The sequence below is a fragment of the Sceloporus occidentalis genome, unplaced genomic scaffold (genome assembly GCF_023333645.1).
Source record: "Sceloporus occidentalis isolate IW3139 unplaced genomic scaffold, rSceOcc1.0.p SCAF_5, whole genome shotgun sequence".
Classification (NCBI taxonomy): domain Eukaryota; kingdom Metazoa; phylum Chordata; class Lepidosauria; order Squamata; family Phrynosomatidae; genus Sceloporus; species Sceloporus occidentalis.
Genome location: NW_028316985.1, coordinates 84,027,932 through 84,047,093, shown reverse-complemented (window position 1 = coordinate 84,047,093; position 19,162 = coordinate 84,027,932). Strand labels below are relative to the sequence as shown.

Genomic DNA, 19,162 nt, shown 5'->3' with positions numbered 1-19,162 from the left:
GGTCCCATAGGGCTCTGTCCTGAGGCCAGTGTTATTCAACATCTTTATCAATGACTTGGATGACAGAATTGGGGGTATACTTATCAAATTTGCAGATGACACCAAATTAGGAGGAATAGCTAATACTCCAGAGGACTGGATCAAAATTCAAAATGACCTGAATGGACAAGAAAGCTGGGCCAAAGCTAACACAATGAAATTCAACATGGAGAAATGTAAGGTACTGCACTTAGGGTGGAAAAATAAAATGCACAGATATAGGATGGGGGACACCCTACATGTGAAAGGGATCTAGGAGTCGAAGTAGACCACAAGTTGAACATGAGTCAACAGTGTGATGCGGCAGCTAAAAAGGCCAATGCAATTTTAGGCTGCATCAATAAAAGTATAGTGGCTAGATCAAGAGACGTAATAGTGCCACTGTATTCTGCTTTGGTCAGGCCCCACCTGGAATACTGTGTCCAGTTCTGGGCACCACAATTAAAAAAGGACATTGAGAAACTTGAGCGTGTCCGAAGGAAGGTGACTGAAATGGTGAAGGGTCTGGAAACCATGTCCTGTGAGGAACAACTTAGGGAGCTGGGGATGTTTAGCCTGGAGAAAAGAAGGTTAAGAGGTGATATGATAGCCTGTTTAAATATTTGAAGGGATTTCATATTGAGGAGGGAGCTAGCTTGTTTTCTGCTGCTTCAGAGACTAGGACCCGGAACAAAGGATGCAAGCTCTAAGAAAAGAGATTCCACCTCAGCATTAGGAGGAACTTCCTGACAGTGGAATACACTCGGAGTGTGGTGGCATCTCCTTTGGAGGTCTTTAAGCAGAGGCTGGATGGCCATCTGTTGGGGATGCTTTGATTGCGATTTCCTGCATGACAGAATGGGGTTGGACTGGATGGCCCTTGTGGTATCTTCCAACTCTACGATTATATGAAATGAGTTGGATCCAGATAGATGGATGTATCCTTGCTTGGGAAAACACACTTTGTGGCTTGCTCTTGCGCTCTGAGAATCCATCACAAACTTTTAGGGGAATCTGCTGAAGGGAGTGAACTGTATCGTGTTATATGATAATATTCTAAATAAATAAAATAGGGAGAGGGATTGTCAGTGAGTAGATTCTTCTCACTAGTAGAAGGTAGATCTTGCATCCACCTCAGTGATGAGCTGTTTTTGGAATGTCTGTTTCTGTATTTTTACATGTAGTTGGGGGAGACTTCTTTCTTCTTGTATGGTAAGAATTTCCATATCTGTGTAATGCAGAAAACTAAAGCTTACACCAGACTGTTTCCCCTGCCATTTAAGAGGAACTAATCACCAATTTAAAAGAAATATTACACTTTTATTTTACTTCAGAGTTCTCTTTATTTATGCAATGAAGACACTTCATATAATGTGGCCACAAGTGACTAGATAACTGATATTAATAAATGACTGTATAACGTATGAAAGATAAAACCAGTATGCTTACTGGGTTACTGTGAATTGCCCAGCATTTCAAGATATTCCTTGAAATGTTTGGCTCCTAAATGCATATAGGCTAATAGTATGCTGCCAATGGCTATCTAGATTATTACTTGTAATTATTTGCAGCATTCAGCCACTCGCCAATCTTTACTTCACCATGCTGTTCATTTCATGGCTGATGAGATGGTTGTTCCGGTGAAAACAGGTGACTTGGTCTATAGTACCATAAAATTGTAATTCAGTCTCAATAAAATATGGACCAGTTCTATCACTGACATTAGAAACAAAGTAGCTTGGTATTACTTAACAAGTGTCGACGTTTTAAATTTCAATTGGCTTTACAACTGGCTTTCTAATGTGCCTCATGTTTGCACTGGGCTCCCCTGGCTTGAACGGAGCTAGTGCGCCATAGGGCCGTGGCAGAGGGAGAACATTTTCCTCATCTGGGATATAGGCATTGGGACGCTGCTCTGCTGTGGTGAATATGCTCATGGCCATGGCATGCTGTTCCTCTTCTGCAGCACGCTGTTGAAAACCAGAATAAATGGTTACACACAAGTCCACAATTAAACTAGCTCTTACAAATGAAATAAGTGTCAATGGAACATTAATGTGTACATGGTGTTTGCAACTGGGATTAAATGGATGATATAGTGAGTTATAACCAGTGGCATAGGTATGATGGAAGTGATACACCAGGTTGCCCCACAGGTTTTTATTCCTTCTGGTGATAATCTGATAGGTGAGAAAATCTTCTGCACCCTTTCCTCATTTTTGTCTACTTCACCAAAGCTTTTTTTAAAACCAATGCAGAGCTTTAGAAGACTGGTACAGTGACTATTCTGATCACAAATCTCTTAAATTACTGCTAGTTTGGGCCTCTGGTTTCAATAAAGCAGTATAGTGCTATGGCCCTGTTCCCTGGTTTTAGTAATGAAGAGCTGAACTTTTACTGATGGGTTAGGCCAGGATGCACAACTATAGATGAAGACCATGTTCTACCCTCTGGCGTGTCCATGGGATGCACAGACAGCCAAAAAAAAGAGGGGGGGGGGAGGAAAGGGATATCCACTTCTGGTTTTAAGAAACAGCTGATTTAAAAAAAAGGTTTGGGGAAGGGCATACAGCCACCCTGAAACCTATTTAAAAAGTGAATTGTGTCTCCTAGAGAATTCCAGGAGAAGCAATTTAGCTCCCTCCTCCGAACAGTGATCCAGGAAATCTAGAAGGGCCAAGGCTTGTCAGAACAGCCTTGAGGGTTCTGTGGGACTGAAATCTTGTATATTTTGTGCACGTCTAGGTTAAACTCTATATTCTTGACAGGGCATCAAAATGTTGTAGGTAGTAGTCTCACTTCACAAGTCATTTCTCAATTCTTTTCAGTTCTCAGCTTTGACTGCATTTGATAGATCATTTCACTGCTCTTTCTATAATGACCCTTATAATTAGGATGATAATAAGCAGCAGACATTACTTACAGTGATTTTTAAAGAAAGAAACAACAGCAAACCTGCACTTGATCTTCTAATACCTTACTTAAAGTAAACACTCCTTACTTTGGTCTGATCCACCATGTGCATAATCATTACCGTATGTGTCTCAGCCCATTGTCTTAAGGCCTTCCTTTGAGAAATGTGTTGATTTTGGAGTGATACAAATATTGTGTTGTATGGTTTCAGCTTAGTGCAGCAATGAATATGTGCATGTGTGAATCAGCAATCAAAAGATAAGCTTCTGCAAGTAAACCTTACAGTATTTGGATATGGAGACCAGTGAAATGTGCCTTAAGCATATTCTGGCTGCTAATTGTATGGAATCTAGACAGCTATATTTTATTCCATCCCAGCCTAAGTATGTATTCACATTGAATAACACAACTTTAAACAAAAACTCTTTTTTTTAAATGCCCCCCTTACAGAGTTTTTGAGCTACCACTGATTTCAAAGAAAATGCTAGTAAAAAATCCCAACAGGATGACTGAGTTACAGGTTGGAATCTTGCATCAGCTACTTAGGGTGTATCCACACTGCAGAATTAAAGCAGTGTGACATCATTTTAACTACCATGTCTCTATCCTATAGAACTCTGGGATTTGTAATTTGTTGCGGCATTCAACCAGGTCTGCCAGAGAGTGCTGGTTCCTCACCACACTACAGATCCCAGGATTCAGTAGGATGGCATCATGGCAGTTAAAGTAGTGTCCGTCTGCGGCAGTGTGGATAAACCTTTAGTTAACTATACTTAACTAAATAATATCTCTTGTCCTGACTGAGCCCCCAAACCTGATGGAAACATCATCCACTCATGTGCCAATGGCTGACAGAATGGACTTCCTTCTCCCTGTACAGTTGATGCCCTGTAAAGCAGGTTTGGGGCAGAGTTATGGTTGTTGTTGTTGTTATTATTATTATTAACCTTTATTTATAAAGCGCTGTAAATTTACACAGCGCTGTACATAAAATCTTTTTAATTGGACAGTTCCCTGCCCTAAGGCTTACAATCTAAAAAGACACGACACAAAAGGGGAAGGGGAAGGGGATGAGGGCCAACAGATCTTCTCTACCTCCGAGGCCTGGATCAGGGGAGATGGACTGGAGGGAGGACATAGCAATACAGGAAATGATTCAATAAAACAGGCAACAAAGGAACATCAAATAGCAAGTGACAATTATGCAATGCCTGGGAACGCACTAGTGTCACAATCATGATTAAGTAGCAATCTTGAATATGAAACAGTTACCTGGATTTACTCATCCATAACTGTTTCATATTCACAACTGCTACTTAGTCATGATTGTGACAGCCTTGTCATGACCCTAACTTGCCCTTCTACCTTTTTTGGGGCACCAGCTGCATGGGAAGAAGGAGACCCATTCTGGTATTGGAGTGAGCTGAATGCATTTTTCATCAGGTTGGGGGGTGGGCTTGGGCCGAGAGAGATTACTTAGTTAAATATACTTAATTAAGTAGCTGATACAGGATTCCAGCCATTATCTGTATCATTTGCTTGGATGAATACCACAAGGCAACTGTCTGTAGCCTGAAGTGCTGGACTGCCACCAGGGACCTGAATACCAGATATAGCTGAACAGTCAGTCTACCAAAATGGTATAAATTATATTAAAGGGTCTTGGCCACCATTTAGAATTCCATATTACCACTGGGACTTACCTTTTCAAAAACATGTCTTGGACAAACCCCCAAAATGATTACCGTAAGAGACCAAACAGAAACTCACTTTTGCTCTGGCTTCAGCTGCTGCTTTATGCACTTCTTCATTACGCAGCACCTTTAACCACTCATGTTCTACTTCCTTAGGAGGCGGAAGACCTTTCTCTAGCCGGGAGGTGATGCACATTAAAAATTGCTCTTTGTCTCTCATTTCCTGTTGCAGTTTAATGGCAAGAGCTTGATTCATAGATAATTCTGCAACCAGAGCCATTATCTTTTGGGTTGTATTTTTAATTTTCTCTTGAAGCTCGTTCATCTGGAATGAATAGCATAAGCGTGGTATCAGGTTTCCTCATGTGCCTCTGCAAAGCCATGGAAATAAGACGGTCATCCAAATGTTTGCCATATGGTGTCTCAGTACTTGAGCACCATATAGATAACTACATTTGGAGGCACAGAATGTATCATAGACTTTGAAAAGTATATTTTGCATTTTCTGTTTTGTCAAGGTTCATGTAAATGTCCTGCATGTAACCTCTGTAGAATTAAGATTCCTCCCCATTTATTGCTTAGACTTATGATAATTATTTCCTACATTTAGCCTTTCTGTGTATTACATGACAATGTAAAATAGTTTAGAGGAAATAACCTTAGGCTAAATTTCTCCTAGTAGAAATAATTATCTGGATACTGTGGCTTAAATACTATCTGTGGTGCCCAATAGCATACATCCACTGAATAAATTGTTGAATTTTGAGTCAACATTTATGTAAATCCAATTGATTCAACTGGTCTAATCTAGTGGGATTATTAGATAAATAGCTCTAACTATTTATCTAAAACTAATTGCATAAGAATGTGAATAGTGATGCAACATCAATTTTTACATGTACACTATAATGAAGAAAGTATAGTTCAAATGAGCAGTGTCCATAGTAGGAGACACAATTCACTTTTGGCATGTGAATCATACACAGAAGTCTACTGTGAAACGGATCATAGATGGCGTTTGTGTTAGAAGCAAACAGATCTCACCTTTTTTGCTAATATTAATGTATCTTGCTTGCTGTTCTCTGCCTTCATGTTAACTTTCTCTGTTAGCCGAGAAACTTGCTCATAAACGAAGTCCTTCTCAAGCAATTTCTCTTCCTTTTGTGCCAGTTGTATTTCTAACTGTAACAGGAATTTATAAAATTCAAAGATATAGCCATGTTAGTTTGTAGAATCAGTATGTAGAGATTTTGTAGCACCTTTGAGACTAACTGAGACTACAAAAACTCATGCTGCCAACTTCTTTCTTTCAGTTTAGTCTCAGAGGTGCTACAGGAATTTATAAATGTTGCCAATTCTCAGAAACAAAGCCTTCATGAAAACTGTTCTGTAAATTTGTTTTTACAGTACAAAGTTCCCAACTTTGTCTGGGCCAGAATAAACAATGACAGTGATTCATGCAGACTGCATAGGTTTGAATTAGCTTGATTAAAAATTAAATTAGCATTTCTAACACATATCTAGGTCTTCAAAGCTGTTGACACACTTAACAGTCCCATCTGTATCAGGTGTTTGCTTTGAAATAGACCAAATACTCAAACCATGAGTTAGGTGTAATATATGCTTCCATTCAGATTGGGCATTGGCCTGTATTATCACATCTAAATTTAAAACTCTTAGCTATTGAAAGGCATGCATTACAAAAAAGAGATGCTGTCAAGAAAATAAACTGAATTGTTTTCTTTTTATTGATCCATTTCCCATCCATATCAGAATGACATATTGGGGTGGAGCTACAGATTTCCTTTTGACCAAAGGAATGTTACACAGATGGAAAGATTCCTTTTGCTATGATGTCCCCAATGAAAGAACGGGTTGCTTACCTTTAACTGTGGTTCTTTGAGTGGTCATCTGTGTCCTCCATAAATGGTTTTTTTTGTCTACACAGACACTAATCAGAATGTTCTAGAGCTGAGTAGCTTGGCACAAAACCCCACTGCCTACTGCACATGTCCCAGTCCATCAAGCTACTGTCCACTTAGTTTCAAATGTACAGTTTATGCTGTAGTCTGATGTTCTTTCTGTCACTCAGTTCCTCAATTCCTCTCCAATGCCCAGAAGGCCTTGATCAAGGCCAAAAGGTCCAAGGCGTCACTGTGAAGTCTGGACTCTTGGGAAAACCAATTACCTTGCCCTGTGACATCATCACAGTGCGCCCCCCCCCCGGTTGATCAGAGGTGTGTTGTAGATGAAATAGCAGGCCACAGAATTGAACAAGGGGTAGGGAGGAGAGGGGTGGAACAAGAAATCATGAAGTAAAAGATTTTTTTAAAAAGACAGAAACAGAGGCAGAAGATATAAGCAAACCAGCGGTAGGTAGGTTAGGAATAATGAAAAAGACAACTGGAGGGTCTACTCAGCGAGAAAAACAACCGATCAATGTCACTCTGCCAGCAGACAGAGAGAACTGAAGGAAGAGTAGCTTGGTGGGCTGGAACATGCATGGTAGATGAGAGGAGGCAAGGTTTCCCACCAAGCTACTCAGCTCTAGAACATTCCAACTGGCGTCTCTGTGCAGGCACAAAACCCATTTGTGTAAAGCAGAGACCACAAAGAAGAAACTGCTATTGGCTTCAAATGGCATATAACTTAATCCACTGGTTGTAAAAACAACCAATTGTATTAGGGCCATTGGTTAGGGCCCAACTGATTGCAATCGGCTGATGGTATTAGGGCCATCAGTTACTTCGACAAAAGCATCTCTACTCCTCTTTTCCTTCTTTCTTGATTTATGTGGGCTCAATTATCTCTAACTCTATGTTGGACTGTGGCTAGCACATTTCCACGATGTTTAGATTTAGTCAACAGTTCTGCCACTTGCAAGCCTGTAGACAGACAACAACACAGGAAAACTCACAACCTGTTATTAATGCTCAGATCTAGAAAAAGAAGGCCCATGAACAGTTCTTGTAGAATACAGGCAACAGTAGTGATATACACTCAGTCCACTGCATCCATTGATTCTGCATCCACAGCTTTATTTATACATACCATCCATAGTTTTATTTTTACATAAGGGGCACCATTTTATTATATCACTGTGTAGAGTGGGACTTGCACATCCATGGATTTTGGAATCCATGGGGGGTTAGAACTCCAATGGATACCAAAGACCCACTGTACTGCAATCAAAGGGAAGAACTAGATATCCCTGGGTTGAGGGACAGGGCCACTAGTGAAATTGGCATCCTTTTGTGAACTGTTCACCAGTCTACTTACAGTGTGTAGTGTTAACTAACTATATGCTCAGATACAAGTCATGCTGAACACCTTCATCCTCACCCAAATTTACCCAGCTGGTGGAGGTGGAGATGTACACAACACAGAATGAGTATCATTATACAGAGGGTATAGGAGAAACCTAAAACAGGAGCGTTCTCTCAGCACCAGGTTCATATTCTTTGCATTGTCTAATTTGGCATATTTCACAGTCCAGTTAGTTTTCTGAGCAATCTAAACAGTTATTTGGAATGATGGCTTTTTAAAGTATGCATGATAGATATTACCTCCTCAATCTTTTTGAACAGTTCTTGTTGAGTGCCATCCTTTCCTGGCAGAGGTCTTGCTCTTTTCTGACCAGTAGGGTCCGTAAACAATTTCTCCAGTTGTTTAATTTTGTCCTTGCACTGTGAAAACTATAAAACAAGAGTGACAAATATGATAAAGAACTAGACTGCTTAGTTAGTGACCATTGCCCGCTGCACAACTGTTAAAAACAACTCCACTAACTTATAAATGAAACAGCCAACCCAAAGCTTTATTCTCACAGCCCAGATTAACACAAAATCAATTCTACTATTTTTGTCCTAGATAAATCTGAGAATGAATTTCCATGCAAACAAACAGCTCTGCTTTTGGTATTAAAAATGGTGGCTAAACTCAACTCTGTTGCATTTCTGAAGTAAAATAGACCCCGAGGCATCAGCCACAAAATAACAATACACAGGTGATTCATCCGGAGGACTTCTTTTTTCTTGCAATGTTGTATGAGCCAACTCTTCCTGTTCTCAGAAGTCAAGTTGCACCACAGGAAGAACTGCTTTAAAAATCCTCCACATAAAGAGCTTTTGAAAAGGGGACTTTGATAGAAGCAAAACAAGTGAAACTGCTGTTCCTTCCTAAACATTGTTTTAGCATGTGGTGTGAGCCAGGAAACAGAGAAATGTTTATGATGATCCACACTGACACAACAACAAGCTGCAAAAAACAATGTTGTGGAACGGTTAGTGAGATACATGAATGACACATATCTCACTGGGAGCAAGATGTGGCCACAGTTCCAGTGGACACTCCAGCATGCAGTTCAGATTCACGCAAAAAACACCTCCTTACAATATCCACCTTCTGCTAGTAGATCTGTCTTTCAAATGAATGGGAGACATGCAGCAAAACAGCACTCATAGCACTCGCCTTTAACAAAAGTTAAGGGAATAATTCTTTCCTGCTTGTATGCAACAACAACATGTCAAGTTGGGAATGCTATTGGCTTCATGACCTACTTGTAGGTCTCCCACAGGCAACTGGTCGGATGCTGTGTAAAGTAAGTGCTGGACTTAAATGTACCTTTGGTCTGATCCAGTGGGGCTCTTCTTGCATTCCTATGCATATGAAAACAAACATCTCCTTACTAATCCACCAACAGTCTAGGACTTGAGTGAACAGGCCACTGAGTCTATTTATAGTCATGGTAGAAGCAGTCTGTGGAGTCCGTACTGACCACAGCCCTGACATACCTCAAATTGTTAAGAGGCTTTTAATGTTCTCCCTCCATTTTGTAGTGGGAGAACTTTCACAGCTACAGTTATGCTGCATGCTCTCTCCTTCCCCTAATGCCCACAGAAGTGGCATGGAAGACCTTCCATTTCAAAGATGCCTGTCCTCTTTATGGTAGTCAATAATCCCGACTAGGGTTGCCAGTTCAGGGCTGTCCAGATTTCTGGACCAAAATCAGAGACCTAGATGTCACTTGACAAGGTCTCCCACTTTGCTGAAGGAGGGTGTCAGTAGGGAAGGGTGAGCGCTCATCCCTCTTCTCCTCCATTGCTGGACTTTCTCTCCAGGGAGAAAGCCTGGCGACGGAGCAACCACAAAGGGCACATGTTCGCCCCTCCTTGCCTGAAGGGGGAGGAGGGCCCAACCAGGTGACCACCCTCCTCTGGGGTGTCACCCCGTACGATCCATACCCCCTCAGTGATGCCACTGCTAGAGAAGGCCCCTAGTGATGTCATTAAGCATTCTGCATTAAGCTCCAACCACAGTTGCTCACAGCTTCTCATTCAAATATACATAGATATATTTTCCTGTCTGGAAATTAAAACAGAAATCTTAGCTAAAGGGAACATTACCAAACCAAGGTGAAGCAAGAGGATTATTCTTTCTCATCTACTCAGGGAGATGGGATAAGGAACATATCAATTTATTCTAGCCCAGTTGCTTCTAGCCAGAAGGTGGATGCAGAGAAGAGCAGAGGGTAAGCTCTGGCCACAAGAACTGGGAGGGAAGGAGGAACTTATGTAAGTAAATACATAGAGTCTTTGCAAGTGGCACAGTAGCAAAACAATTAAATCTTGCATATTGTAGGAAGCTGCTGCTCTACTCACTGAACTGGAGATCTGTATGTGGCTGTTTCCTCTGCCTGGAGCTAAGGGCACCAAAACTGGAGAAGCTGAACCTTTGCCTCCCACCTGGAGATGACCCATCTAAACTGGAGACTCAGGGCCAAGCCTAGACATCTGGGAATCCTAATCTTGACGACAAATGTAGTGTTTGTTAAACAGGATTTAACACTGACTCAAGATTTTTTGCACCCCTCCAGTTGTGCTCTGTTAGGACTGAAACTCAGTCATTTCACAACAAGTCAACCACAGACCAAAAAAACCACAATGTATCTGCGTAAAGGCTGTATCAAAATGCCATCTAACCTTAAAGATGTTTTTCATTTTCAGTGAAATGAAACATTGAAACCATACTTTTGTACCGAATAAGGACAATTTTCTCTACAATCCTATGCATGTTAACTCAGACATCCCACTGCATTCAATGGGATAAACCTTCTAGTAAATGTATTTAGAACTGTGGCCACACTTTAGCATATTCATTAGGAATAAGAAATAGAACAATAGAGTATAGCTGAATATACTGTATAGCAATTTAGTTTCAATCAGCATGTAATATCTAGTGCTTCATCCTTCTCTGCTTCACATCAACAAAAAACAGCAACTATCAGTCCCAGCCTTCATCTTCCTAAACCGCCTGCAAACTGCTGAGTCTAAAAATGTTACTTCTTTCCAGTGAAATCACTTGTGTCACCTAGTGCCATAACTCACAGTGTCATCCCTACATTGACCTCCTCTCGTATCAAATCATACTTTCATTTTAATGTTAAACTTTACTGTTACATTTGATACATTAATGGATTAAGTTTGCACAACCAATAATGGTCCAAATAATATAGAAATTGTAGACAAGTGCATATGCAAATATACCTATAAATGAAATAAAACCAATAAACTAAAATAAACAGGAAAAAACCACACAAAGAACTTCACACTCATCTACTGTGGGAACGAAGTAATTTAATAGCACTTCTGAACTCAAGACACTGAGGGTTGTAATATCACCTGTTAGCAGGATGGGAAATACTCAGCACCAAAATAAAAACCAAAAGTTGCCCCGTATGCTCTTTGAGGTTTCTGACTCCAGCACAAACCTACTGTATATACTCATGTATAAGTCTAGAAATTTGAGTCAAAAAGTACCGTATTTTCCGGCGTATAAGACGACTGGGCATATAAGACGACCCCCAACTTTTCCAGTTAAAATATAGAGTTTGGGATGTACTCACCGTATAAGACTACCCCTCTTCCAACGCACACCAAATAAAAATTTAAAAAATGTCAGATTTGATTTCAATACGATAATTTAAATTCAAATGCTTATGACATGCAGGTCCTTAGCAGGGAACCTTGTTGTATACAAAGCCTGGTTGGATTGGTCAGCTCTCCTTGCCTGCCCAGTGTTCCCTGTCTCCAAGACTATCAGAGCAGTAACTGCTTTCATACGATCGCCGCATATGGTCGTTTTTGAGCTCCCCCCACCATATGCGGCAACCGCAGATTCTCCAGTCCAGCTCGGAAGTTTCAGCACCTGCCCTATAAGATGACACCCGGCGTATAAGACGGCCCCCAACTTTTGAGAAGATTTTCCTGGGTTAAAAAGTAGTCTTATACGCCAGAAAATACAGTAGTTATTAGTCCCACCAACAGGAGGACCATTGAATTAATGGTAATTTGTCACAGTATCCACATTTATCTGGATTGTTTATGCATTCCCCAGGGATCTGGAGAAAATTCTCTGCTTCATATCTAATTTCTCAAAATTAGTTAAAGTATAGTCCAGAGCTTCAGCCCAGTGACTCAGAGATTCTTCCCTATGGAAATACCAAAGTCCTGATACAGTATGTCAAAAGCTAGAATTCTATGTAGGAATGAACAGTAAACGTGTGGAAAAAATCACCAGTTTCTGATAAGGTCACATAATTAAGTAAGCTTTTCCAGAAAGGCAGGAAGGAAAGAATGTCCTGAGCAGTAAGGAGGACCATGGCATTTCATGACTATTTGTGACAAGAACTAAAACATTCACTGTGTGCACCCAGACAAAGCGTATTAACAGTAGACAGAACAGCATCTCTATAGTTGGCTTAGTGAATTGAACTATTATTTTACAGCAGTATGGCTGCAAAGTGCATTTATGACTACATTAATCCCACACCCAATCTCTTTTTTAAACAATGCTCATCTGCTGAGAAATACTTGCTATCCCAAATACACTATGTTAAGAAAACGTTAAGAATTTAAACTCCAGCCCCCCAAGTATTTTTGCACAGGAGATCCATGTGCAGGACTCTTCTTTTGGATTCATTTGCTAAATTAGAATCTAGACTATAGATCTTAAGCTATATCTGCAACGCAGACATAATCCACTTTGATATCAGTTTATCTACCATGGCTCAATGCTATGGAATTCTAGGAATTGTAGTTTGTTGTGGCACCAGAGCTCTCTGACAGAGAAGGCTTAATACTTCACAAAATGACAACAAAGCACTGAGCCATGGCAGTTAAAGTAGTGTCAAACTGGATTATTTCTGCAGTGCGGATACAACCTTAGTTGGAATCCAGTGAGCTGTGATCAGTCTACTTGCAGGGCCTTTTCTTCCTCCTGTTACCAATGGCATCCCCCAAAAGCCATCAGTGACTTCATATTTTTGTCATTGTGGCTTTCCTTTACTGTATTTACCACAGTAACAATTACATCCATTAGAAGTGGTGGGGTGGGGGGGTAGAATAGCCAACAGTATATGTAGCCAGAATCAATAGGCAGAGACATCTAATTTTTATGTTGTTCTTATCCTCCTCTCTCACAATTCTACTAAAAACGCTTAAGCACTGCAAAATATTTCGATGTCAATTTACATTTTTCAACTGCCACTTTTCCAACCTAAAATTCATCTCTGACTTCAAATATATTAACACAGGCCAGGATTCTGTATCAGCTACCCAGGGCCCATTCACACAATGCAATTATTATTATTCTACTTTAACTGCCACGGTTCTATCCTATGGATTCCTGGGTTTGTAAATTTGGTGAAGCAAAAGAGATCTCTGGCTGACAATTCTAAATGCTCTTCCCTAAAATACAATTTTCATTATTCCAAGGAAGGACACATGGCAGTTAAAGTGGAATCATTGTGTTATAACCCGCTTTGATCTCCCAGGAAAAGCGGGCTATAAATAAACAGTTTATTTATTTATTATAATTCCATAGTCTGGATAGTCCGTTAGTTAAATACAGTACACTTAACTAAGTAGCCTCACCTGGCCATACCCACAAATCTGATGGAAATGTCATTCACCTGTGTTCCAGTCCCTGGCAGAATGGACTTCCTTTTCTACATGCGGCTAATGGCCAGTAAAGGAGGTGGGGAGAAGGAAGAGAAGTTGTGATCATGCATTAGTATCACAATCATGATTAAGTAGTAATAATTAATACGGAACAGTTACCTAGATTTAATCACCCTTAACGGTTCCATATTATTAACACGCTCACCTACTTTATTGGGAATCAGCTGCATGGAGAAAAAGAGGGCCATTTTGCTGGTAGCTGATGCACAGGTGAATGGTGTTTCCGTCAGATTTTATTAAGTTTTAAATGTGTTTGTAAACTGTTTTAAATGGGTTCAAACAGAATTGTGCTTTTTTGGAAGAATGTTAATGGTTTGCTAGTTAAATTTTGTTTTAAATGGCTGCAAGCTGCTTTGACTCCTATTCATGGAGAAAGGAGGGATATTAATTAATTAATTGCCCATTGTGTAATGGGATTTACCACACAATAGGACCCATGATGCTTCGGTGGCTACACTTGCCGAGAAGTCCTGAAGATGTACACATATCTCTGCTCCCCTCATGACAATATGAGTGCTGCACAAAAGCACAATTCAAGTTAACGTAATTGTAAATAGAGTTAAAAAGATGCCCACCAAGGTTTTTATTTACACCTACCTGAATCTGAAGGACCACTAAATCACCGTCTAGGCCTCTTTTCAGGGGCAGGATTCTCAGTGATAATTCAATTTGCCTTTTCTTTTCAATTAACTTCATCTTCAGAAAGCGGATCTTCTCATCCATCACACCAATCTCAAGATCACCATTTCGACTCATCATTTCTTGGATATTTATTTTTTCATAAAAAATGCATACTTCTTCTTCACGCTCTATGAGCTGAACCCCACTACAATGACATGCAAAGTAAAGACTTGAAAGTTAGAATTGAGCATTCTTGATTAGTGTGTCTGGAAAGCTGGAATCCTGTTGGTTTCATATATACACCTAAGTTCCCCTTTACACAAGCAGTTATACTTTTGGGGTCATTGTGCAATGGATGTATGCAGTTCACGGCTTCATAAGTGGAGTTCTGGACTAACAACTTCACATGGGCCTAAACCATATGACTGGAGTAGAGCCATTTAATCAAAAGGTTTATGTGTTAGGTCATCATAATTCAGCAACAGATTGAGACTATGCACTTACCATGAAGAGTCATTCTGGGATGGCAGGATAAGTAATCCACTGATATCTTGGGTTTTACCCCATATGCCATCCACGAGGCCGAAGTCAACATTCCTTCTTTTTTTAAGACTCCTAACCATCTTTTCCACCTTCTTCCTCTTCTTGTATATCAGTTTGATATCTGATTTCCCTATTCTAAATGCTATTTCCATCCCCTTCTTGCAACAAATTAGGATTCCACATTAGGGAGGGTGTGGATTACTTATCCTGCCATCCTGGTAAGGACAACTACTCATTCTCAGGATTAGGTAAATTACATAAATAAGAAGTCTATAGACTGCAGGATAAGGTGGCTGGTTAAAGAAACTGTCAGAGAAGATGTTAGGAGTTTTGTTTTGTTTTTAAAAAAAGAAGATTGAATGTTGACTCCTGCCTCATGGATGGCGTGTGGGGTAAAAACCCAAGATATCAGTGTATTATGCTGCTATCCCGAGAATGAATGGGTCCACTCTGGTTGGGACTAACAAACAGAATTCCAGTCATGCAACTACACGTTCTTGGATGGTGCAAAACTATTTGTCAGTGCCTTGAGTATACCATTTTGCTGACTAGGACTGGAGAAACACTGCATTTCCCATTGCACAAAGAAATAATAAACAGGCACATACAGAATTGGTTGCAAAATGTTGCATTTAGCAGAAAGTGATATAGGAAACTATTGTGTAACTACATAAATACAGTGTGCATGTGCCATACGCGGACTTGCCATACACGGATTTGAGCTTACACGAACGGCAAGCCATGGCACCACACACGGGAACGCACTGCCATAGCAAATAAAGGGAATTAGCCTTACGCGGTTTTTCCATACATGGAGGGGGAGGCGGCACGGATCCCCTGCACATAGGAAGGGGTCACTGTATAATTTACACTATGCAAGCATGATTTTGTCTTTGGTTTTTCTTTTTAGCATTCTGTTACACTGGAAACAAGCTTCATGATTTGTGAGAACCAGAAGTTGTTTGAAGAGATTCATAACATAAATAACTACAAAACAGTAATATGCTTTTACCTTCACTTTGTATACAATCAGGCTGATTAAACAGACTTCAAACCACTGATTATTATTATTTTGAATCTGTGTTTTGTTATTATAAGAGCAACCTACAGTTATTACAGTGGACTTTTGGTATCCAAGGATTTCAGCATCCACGGATAAAAATGAATGAAGTTTTATTTATTTATTTATACATACATACATACATACATACATACCCGAGATTAAGGCATCCTGGCTGAGAAGTAGTCTGGAGGCAGTAAGGGAGGCTGGGGCAGGAAGACCCAGGCCGAAGGAACACAAGGCAGTCAGAAGCAAAACCCAGCACTGCAAACCAAAGCCTTGGGTAGGTTTAAATGAGACACTCAGCATTTTAAAACAAAACCTAGATGCCTCAATCTCAGGTACAATTAACTTTTAAATAATGACTTGAGCATCCGTGGTTTTGGTTATCTGCGGAGGGTGGGGGGAGGGGGGGTTGGATCCTGGAACCAAACGGATACAAAAGGCCCACTATACTAATAATTAAATAAATCCACAAGAATACAAGAATGTGACAATGTAGCCCATATATATATATATATATATATATATATATATTAATTAGGCTTTAAAGAAACTCAGATATGTTCCAACACATGAGACTGGATTTTACTGCACACATGCACGGGATATTCTCAGTGCACACTCTGTAGGCCTAGGGAACTGAAATATGGAAATACATTCCTTGTGTCAAATTTGAGATTTTCATTTATATGCAACACTCAAGAAGCATTTCAGTGCCTTTAAGGTCATACTTCCTCTCTACCTCTCATTTCGGCGCTGAACAGCCTTTTCATATTCTTTCCGCAACTGGAGCATTTCCTCCTCAATACGGGTAAGCATGTTGGTGAGTCTTTCAACATCCATCAGCTGCTGCTCTCGCTTTTCTTTCATCTCCTGGAGGGTTTGATAAATCTTGCCGACATCACAATGGATACTTTCTTTGATTGCAATATTATTTGAAAGCTTTAGCTGGTATTTTTGCAATTTTCTGAACAAAATGAAAACATTCTTTGAATAAAATTATATTTTTAAGTGGCCTTAGACAAGGCATTAGCAGCCCACCCTGGTTTTTCAAATCAGTTATGCAAAATGCTCAAACTGTAAAAAAAAAAGTGACACGATAACATTATGACTATTGTTAATACATCTACAAACTCATTTTCACTGTCCAAACATAACTGTGGACTTCTCTGTAAACAATTGTCAGTTAAATGTCTGTGATAATAATGAAAATAATAAAAATAAGAGCATGGAAATTAGAGGAATGTGGAGAGTATGTGCCTAGCCACTGTGCATTGGCAGCTCATGGTAGATAAGAATCTCTATCTGTATCCACATCTGTGAGCCCAGGGGGATTTGCTTCCATGTCCTACCTTTATTCTTGAGCACCAAGACAAAGTATGTGTGCCTTCAAGTCCCCTGTCAACTTTATTCTAAACCACAGTAAAATTCCACTATCCATAATACCTTATAAGATACTCATTAGCAACACCCTGAAATACTCTATTTGTATCAAAACTATTTCAATTGCCCCTTGCCTTCTGTATTTTTACAAATACTCACTTAATAAGATATTATACTGCAAAAATACGCAGGGCTGTTAACAGGCACAACATTTTGGGGCTTTCTTTAACTTTTTAAATGCTGGTTCTGGACAGAACCCTGTGGCACCCCACTGGTCACTTTTCTCCAAGATGAAGATGAGCCATTACTGAGTATCCTTTGGGTTTGGCCAGTCAACCAATTACAAATCCACTTAACAATTGCATTACCTAGCCCACATTTTACTAGCTTTGGAAGAATATCATAGTAGACCTTGTCAAAGGCCTTACTGAAATCAAGATATGCTATGTCTACAGCATTCTTTTTATCTATCAAGCTGGTAGAAAAAGAGATCAGAATAGTCTGGTATGACTTCTTTTTGAGAAACCCATGTTGACTTTTTGTGATTATGGCATTTCCTTCTAAATGTTTGCAGACTCTCTGTTTAATGATCTGCTCTAGAATCTTTTCTGGTATTGATGTCAGACTAACTGGGTGATAATTGTTGGGATTCTCTTTTTCCTCCCTCTCTTTTTGAAGATGGAGACAATGTTTGCCCTCCTCCAGTCTCCTGGGACTTCTATTCTCCAGGAGTTCTTAAAGATTATTGCCAGTGGTTCTGAGATCACATTTGCCAGTTTTTTTTTAATAACCTTAGATATTGTTCATCTGGTCCCAGAGACTTAAATTCATTAGATTTACCAGGTATTCTTATACTACATCTTTACTTATTCTGTGCTGCATTTGGTCTGCCTTTTCTTGCTACTGCTGCGCAAACCTGGAGAAAATGTAATAGCTGGCATAATACATTGAGAAGATTCCAGCCTTAGTTCTCAAACAAAAGGAGGAATAAGTTCTTCATAAAAAAAATTAGTTAAGATACTCACCTTTCTTTAATTACGACATTGTGTCTTAAGATTTCCATTTCATTATCTAGCATTTTCACCCTCTCTTTAATTTCATTTGTTTTTTGGCGAGCACAATGCACAAGGTTTACCAGTTTGTTTCTCTCATGTCTTACAATATCATACATTTTAGCAAATTCTTTCATCCTGTAAACCAAGAACATTTTAGGAAAAGTGTTCAATAGTTTTAAAACATTGTTTCCAACTACCAAATAAATTAATCAAATACACTGTCAAAATGTCCTTACTGTCTCTGAATTTCTCTTTGCTTCTTCTTATGTTCCCTTATTTCAAAGTCTTTTGTTTTTATTTCTGTAATAATGTTATTGAGCCGTACCTGCAGTAGAAACAGTAGTAAACATTTCTGGAAGTTGTATGAATTGCAGAACCAAAAAGCAAATAAAGTTTACTCATAAGAATGTCCGTTTTTAAAAATGCAGATACGATGGCGTAAACCAAGGAATACTGTGGTAAAAAATATTTTAAATCAATGATTTCCAAACTGTGTTTTGGACTTCAACTCTCAGAAGCCCCAGCCACCTTGGCCAACAGTCAGGAATTCTGCGAACTAAAGTCCAAAACACCTGGAGGACCAAAGTTTGGGAATCAGTGTTTTAAATGAAACTGTTTAGTTGATTCTACCTGTAAGATTACACATCAATTGAATCATCTATTGTGTTGGCCTTTAAAAAAAAACACTAACCCAAGTAGGCAAATTAAGATTAACAGAGGAGGCAAACTATCATTTCGAAATAATGGATACTAATGTACAACTACCAATGAGTTTTTAGAGAGACAGCCTGAAGGTAGCAGAGTGAAGAAAAAGGTCTCCATCAAAGATCTTAAAGCCTGGACAGAGTTATA

At 39.6% G+C, this 19,162-nt stretch overlaps 1 protein-coding gene across 4 annotated transcripts in view; it reads right to left on the bottom strand.

Annotated features, from left to right (window-relative positions):
* Positions 1-1,352: 1,352 nt before the first annotated feature.
* CCDC146 (coiled-coil domain containing 146) overlaps positions 1,353-19,162 on the bottom strand; it is a 77,434-nt gene continuing 59,624 nt past the window's right edge. For all 4 annotated transcript variants that reach the window (XM_089524598.1, XM_089524601.1, XM_089524600.1 and 1 more), the window contains 8 exons: positions 18,547-18,635; positions 18,281-18,445; positions 16,615-16,839; positions 14,243-14,471; positions 8,192-8,320; positions 5,670-5,807; positions 4,702-4,950; positions 1,353-1,988 (listed from right to left, as the gene is read on the bottom strand). In XM_089524598.1, the coding sequence (XP_089380724.1) occupies positions 1,785-1,988; positions 4,702-4,950; positions 5,670-5,807; positions 8,192-8,320; positions 14,243-14,471; positions 16,615-16,839; positions 18,281-18,445; positions 18,547-18,635 (1,428 nt within the window). In that variant the 3' untranslated portion in view covers positions 1,353-1,784. The remainder of the gene's footprint in view (positions 1,989-4,701; positions 4,951-5,669; positions 5,808-8,191; positions 8,321-14,242; positions 14,472-16,614; positions 16,840-18,280; positions 18,446-18,546; positions 18,636-19,162) is intronic.